The sequence below is a fragment of the Hyaena hyaena genome, unplaced genomic scaffold, assembly GCF_003009895.1.
Source record: "Hyaena hyaena isolate Hyena2069 unplaced genomic scaffold, ASM300989v1 scaffold_2395, whole genome shotgun sequence".
Taxonomy (NCBI): Eukaryota; Metazoa; Chordata; class Mammalia; order Carnivora; family Hyaenidae; genus Hyaena; species Hyaena hyaena.
Window position 1 is genome coordinate 28,186 of NW_024083026.1, and position 6,439 is coordinate 34,624.

General features: G+C 34.8%; 1 protein-coding gene across 1 annotated transcript; it reads left to right on the top strand.

Annotated features, from left to right (window-relative positions):
• Positions 1 to 4,730: 4,730 nt before the first annotated feature.
• On the top strand, positions 4,731 to 5,731 carry DEFB113 (defensin beta 113; the record flags this gene model as incomplete). The annotated part of the gene is made up of 2 exons (XM_039225594.1): positions 4,731 to 4,788; positions 5,547 to 5,731. Coding segments are annotated over exons 1-2 (243 nt in total), but the record flags the coding sequence as incomplete, so codon positions are not given.
• Positions 5,732 to 6,439: the final 708 nt, after the last annotated feature.

Genomic DNA, 6,439 nt, shown 5'->3' on the forward strand with positions numbered 1-6,439 from the left:
GATGATTCTTGAGTAATGGGGTAGTACAAAAATATGTTTGATAAACTATAAATTTGCCCTCCAGATCAAGACAGAGTACACAAACCAACAGATACTGGATAACATTATCCCATACGACCATATATTCTAATAGTTATCTTTAAGATTGGCTTAAAATTTAAGGTTTTTTTTTATTTTTATTTTTTAATTTTAAAATTTAAGATTTTAAATTTTAAAAAATTTAATAGTTTACTTATTTTTGAGAGATAGAGAGAGAGAGACAAAGTATGAGCAGGAGAGGGGCAGGGAGAAAGACTGATACACATCATCAGAAGCAGGATCCAGGATCTAAGCTGTCAGCACAGAGCCTGACACTGGGCTCGAACTCAGAACCATGAGATCATGACCTGAGCCGTCATGGATGCTTAACCAACTGAGCCTCCCAGGTGCCCCAAGTGTAACTCTTAACAATAGAGAACAAACTGACAGTTACATGGTGGGGGTGGGATGGTTACATAGGCCATGCGGATTCAGGAGTACACTGTTTGTGATGAGCACCAGGTGTTCTATGCAAGTACTGAATCACTACATAGTACACCTGAAACTAATATTAAACTGTATGTTAACTAACTGGAATTTGAATACAAATTTAAAAATAAATAAATATATAAAATTTATACCATTGCCTTTCACACCCATTTATGGCTTAATATAGAACAATAGCTACAAGTTGCACCAGAGTTCTTCATGAGAACTTGTTTTTCACTCATTGTCAGTGAGAATTCATGATAGGCCATGGTCTCCTCTATGCCTAGAATGTCAAAGGAGACTTGGACTTGGTTGTAAAGACATTTGTTGGGATGAAAGGAAAAATCAGTTTCTGCTATTCTCCAAATTTTCTCTAGATTCTCCAAAACTAATTTCCTAGGAGTGTTTTCTCTACAAAGTCCCTACATAATAATAATGGTGTAGAGTGTGGGCTCTAAAAATAGACCATGTTCAGTTTCAGTCTCACAACTTACTAATTAGTGGTTGACTTTAGGTAAGTTACTTAAGTCTCTGTATGTCAGTTTCCTTGTATGTGAACATGGGGCTAAACATTACTCCCACTCTCCAGGACTTTAATGAGATTTAAACACACTCTACTTGTAAATTACGCAGACCAGAGTCTTGCGCAGAATAAGCATTTAATAGATGTTTTCAAAGTGCAGCAGAATCAGACAGGACAGAGAGGCTAAGCTTCAGGGACTCATGGCTTCTAAATGTATGAACCAGCAATAATTGTTACAGCTTGCATAAGAACTTTTTATAGTGGAAAAGAAGTAGAAATTGTAGCAGAAGATCCAGCCACTGACATCTATGCAATCTTTTGTTTTCTGAGTAATTTAATTCTCATTGTCCTCATCTGTAAAAAGGTTTTATGATTCTGACCAATTTGAAAATATCCAAAAGTGCCCATCAATCTGCCCACTGGTGCATAAAATTAAGCTTTGCAGCCATGGGTGAAATGAAATATACAATTTTGGGATGGGGAGGTGAAATAATTCATGATGTCTGGTAGTGGAGAACAAAGAATGGAAATGGCGTCAGAGTTTTACAATGAAAGAGACCTTAGTGCTGTTGTAGGCTCTTATTTCCTGAGATGTGAAAGCTAAGCCCCAGTGCCAGACCAACAAATCAATACTTTATGCAGAGAAGTGGTAGAAAGTGTCAAGTTTTATTGGAAACTCCTATAAGAGAATAGCGTTTAATTTTTATTTTCTCTTGACCAACTCTCTTTTAAACATCATATCCTTTTGTAGCATTCTCAACATATAGGCCTTGGCCTGGAAAAGCTCCTTTGGTGGGTGCACATCAACCCCAAATCCCTAAAGCCTAGACACGTGCTCTTCACCAAGAACCTACAACTTCAAGGGTCCCAATCTGTGGTTTTGAAGCATATAATTACTAGATTTAATCATCTAATCTTTTAAAAAGAATGTTAAAACATTTTCTCATCTAAGAATCCAAAATTCTTACTTAAGTAAAAGTATGTTGGGTTTATTCATCTTAGCATTTGGTTCATATACTTCAGGTCAATTCTCTCCCCTTTAAAAACTAAATAAAAATTTTAAAAAATCATAAATCCTCTGTATCTTCTCTTTTTCTTAATCACTACTTGCAATCTCATTTTTGTCCTTTTCCCCACACTTTGTCTATCTTTCTTCCTTAAAACAAAATTTTTTTTTATTAGTAGAAATCTAGAATCTGGATCTCTCTCAAATGAAACCCTCTAACATCTATTTTAAGCAATAATTTAATATATTATCTCCTGTGCATCCATTTGGTTCTACTTATAGTGCTTCCTTGCTAGAATTGAGATGATGATCACTCAGATTTTTATCTTTGTTTTGTGTGATTCACATGTCACTAAGTACAACCACACATTTCAGCAACAAGAGAAAAAAAGACTATCCAATCTGTAAGAGTCTGGCTGATGTAAGAGTAAGCCTGATAGGAGTGGCTTACTTTAGACGGATGGAATGGACACAGCTGTAATGTATGACCATTCTTATTCTGCCATCACTGTGCTAATATAATATTTCAATAATTTTTTATTCTGTTTTTCATATCTGTTAGTTTGTTCTGTTTATATACAATAGGTCCTGATAAATCTCCAGCAGTTTACAGTGTCCTTTTCTGAGAATGAAATCTTGCCATTTGCAACTACATGGATAGAAGCTGAGGGTATCAGGCTAAGTGAAATTAGTCATCAGAGAGAGACAAATATCATATGACTTCACTCATGAAGATTTTGAGATACAAAACAGATGAACATAAGGGAAGGGAAGTAAAAATAATATAAAAACAAGGAGGGGGACTAAACATAAGAGATTCTTAAGGGGCGTCTGGGTGGCTCAGTTGGTTGCATGACCAACTTCGGCTTAGGTCATGATCTCACAGTTCGTGAGTTCGAGCCCCTTGTTGGGCTCTGGGCTGACAGTTCAGAGCCTGGAGCCTGCTTCCGATTCTGTGTCTCTTTCTCTCTCTGCCCTCCCCTGCTTGTGCTCTGTCTCTCAAAAATAAATAAACGTTAAAAAATTAAAATAAATAAGAGACTCTTAAATATGAAGAACAAGCAGAGGGTTGTTGGCGGGTTGTGGAAGGGGGGATGAGCTAAATGGTTAAGAGGCATTAAGGAATCTACTCCTGAAATTATTGTTGCACTCTATGCTAAGTAATTTGAATGTAAATCAAAAAATAAATAATTTTTTAAAAATAGAAAAACACTCGATATTTGAAGAAAAAATAAATAAAATGTCTTTCTTTGCTGTTTTTAGAAAGATGTTAAGAAAATAGATTTTCTGTGATGTGGCCATAAATAATATAAGCACCTTTTGGATAAGAAATGAAGCAGAGAATTAACAAACTAGATTACTTTTAAAACCCAGATTATAGAATATCCTTTTAATGTGTTTTTCCTCGATGACAAAGAGAGTTAGAACATAAATAATTAAATTGTAAGGATACATCTTTTTGGATTTTCACACCCAGCCAAAGTATTTATAGGTATATGTCAATTATCTTATAAACCCCTACTTAATTCTTACCTTAAACCTCTAAATATGGTTGGTCCTACAATCCAGGCTTCAAAAAGAGAATCTTGAGGTTCAGTTAGTGAATATTGGTCTCAAATCTATAGCTAGTAAACAGAAGAGCCAGCAGCCAGGATTATTTGTCTCTAAATCCAGGGCTTGTTCAACTTTTAACACACTGCTTTCCCCTATCAATGAGGAAGCCCTATGAATAAGTCACTGCTTCTAAGGAATTATACTGCTTATTCTTATAGCATCACTATGGTAATTTTAATTAGTGCCAAAACTATGTTATAGAAATATTTTCTTTTTGTAGAAAAGTTGCATCCCACAAACTGTCTGATTTAGGCCACGTCTGCAAAGAAAAACTTCATGTGATAAACACCCTTTTACTTACTCAATTATGAGAGTAGAAAAAGTGAGAGTATAGACTCTGGCATCACAATACCTTGGAGTTCACCTCTGCTCTACCAGCCACTACATGTCTGATTTGACACACGTACATAATGCCTGTGTGCCTTCACTGGAAAATAAGTGGAAGTTCCTATGTCATAGAATTTGTCATGAAGATTAAGCAACTTAATCTATATAAAATGTTTAGAAAACTGCCTGTCTGGCACATAATAGATGCTCAAAAAAGCATGTGACTGAAAATATAGATGAGGTTGAGCATATGCTTTCAAGTAAAAAAAAATTAGGGACGCCTGGACGACTCACTTGGTTAAGCAGCCAACTCTCAGTTTCAGCTCAGGTCATGATCTCACAGTTGGGAAATCGAGCCTTATGTCAGGCTCTGCTCTGACAGCATAAAGCCTCTCTCTTCCTGTCTCTCTATCCCTCCCCCGCACGCTCTCTCTCTCTCTCCACCTCTCAAAATAAATACATAAATATTTAAAAAACTGAAATGACTTACACTTTATTATTTGCTCGTATAACTGAAAATGAGTTCACATTTGGCTCATTGAGGCCATAACAAAACTAAGTCCACTATTCTGTTTGTTGCTATTACACAATACATGAATATGTGCTCAATCTTGAAAGGCAGCATTAATCAGAATGGTAATCACCCTGAGAAGGCTATAAAAACAAGAGTTCATCTATCTTTTATCAAAGAGTAGCACAACCCTCAGACATTTTGAGGTTAGCCTCAACTTCATCGAAGTAACAATATCAGCAATGAAGATACTTTGTATTTTCCTGACCGTTGTCTTCACTGCGTCTTGTGGTCCATCAGGTAACATTTGCTAATATGGAAAAGGAGGGAAGAACAAAAAAAAATTTTTATAAATGCTTTACTCTGGCAAAAATAAAACAAGTAAATTGTTGTTAGGAGATTACACATGAATTTAAAATGCAATTCACTCTATTTTGCATGAAAGAAATGAGTGGAACTGACAGTTGAGAAGATAAAGGCAAAAAAAAAAAAAATTCCCAAGATGTAGAATTAAATCTGTTTGTTATTTTTTTTGATGAGACTATGACTTCTTACATGTTTCCTACTGCCTCTTCTTTTTAAATGTTATTTAATGAACTGATACTACAGCCATTGTCAAAATTAAGCTTTCTACAGCTGGTCCAGTAATCTGTGGGGGAGAGGGGATGTTGGAGGTGGATGGCTATTTAGAACACAAAACAGGTAGACTTTTCCACATTCTTTTCTCTTTACTCTTGAGGAAGCATGCACAGATTACATATTTAATGATATTCTATTTTTTAAAGCCAGTGACAAAGGAAATATTGTTGGACAAATATTTATACTGTGAAAATATGTAAGCGATAAAATCTAAACTTCTTAATACAGTTGCCTGGACATGATTTTAGAAACAAAATGGTTTCATTCTATACTTTAAACTTCTTTATTTATCTATTTATTTATCTATCTATCCACCAATTTTATTTATTTATAAATAAATAAACAGCTTTATTTATCTATCCACCAATCTATGCGAGGGGATTAAATCTGTGTTTATGATCATAGATATTTTTTCCTAGTTTCACAGAAAAAAACAAAAGAAGATTTAGAGCGAAAAAGAGAATGTTACCTTGTTCGTGGTGCTTGTAAGACTTCATGCAACAGTTGGGAATACATATATAATTACTGCAGTACTGAGCCCTGCTGTGTCGTCCGGGAGTACCAAAAACCGCTCATTAAACCCATCATGACTAGTTCATACAGAGTAAATGATAAGTCCACTATACTACATAAAACTAGATTGTAACAATCTATTAATAAAAATGAACTTTCTCCTTTTTTGGATCTATTTTCATGTGAGTGTCTTCTGGCCTTCTGGACTGCACTACTATATCATGGCAGCTAGTGAGTTCAATGTTAGGTTAGCACAGGAGGAATAAAGAAGAGTCATAGCCTATTTTTTAAACTGGCAAAAATTCTCTACCCACATGACAGACACCTCCCATCTTTACTGCTTCCATTTATCTCTGGCGTATTTATTTGCCCTGTGTAGTAGCCCAATTATTTCACATGATCTTTTATACATCAGCCATCAATCATGATTTATGCTACATTTTCATAATTTCAGCAGAAAATGTGCTTGGGTCTCTGGACACAAATTCATAAGTACCTTAATACATAACATGACAGTATTAGTAGTCTAATTATGAGTAAGAACAATTAAACAAAACTCGATAGGGAGTAAAATGTGATGAGAATAAAAGAAAGTTAAAAACATTGTTAAAGTATTTTTTTTTCTTACTACAAAGTATAAGATAGTTTGGAGGAATACAAAAATGTCTGAAGGAAACAAAAAAAAGCCATTTCTAATTCTAGAGTTAACCTTTTATCTTAATTAATTCTGAACACAGGCAGCCATTTCAAGGGTTTTCTCTCTGGTTCTTAGAATTTTATTTAATGCCTTCATCTTATA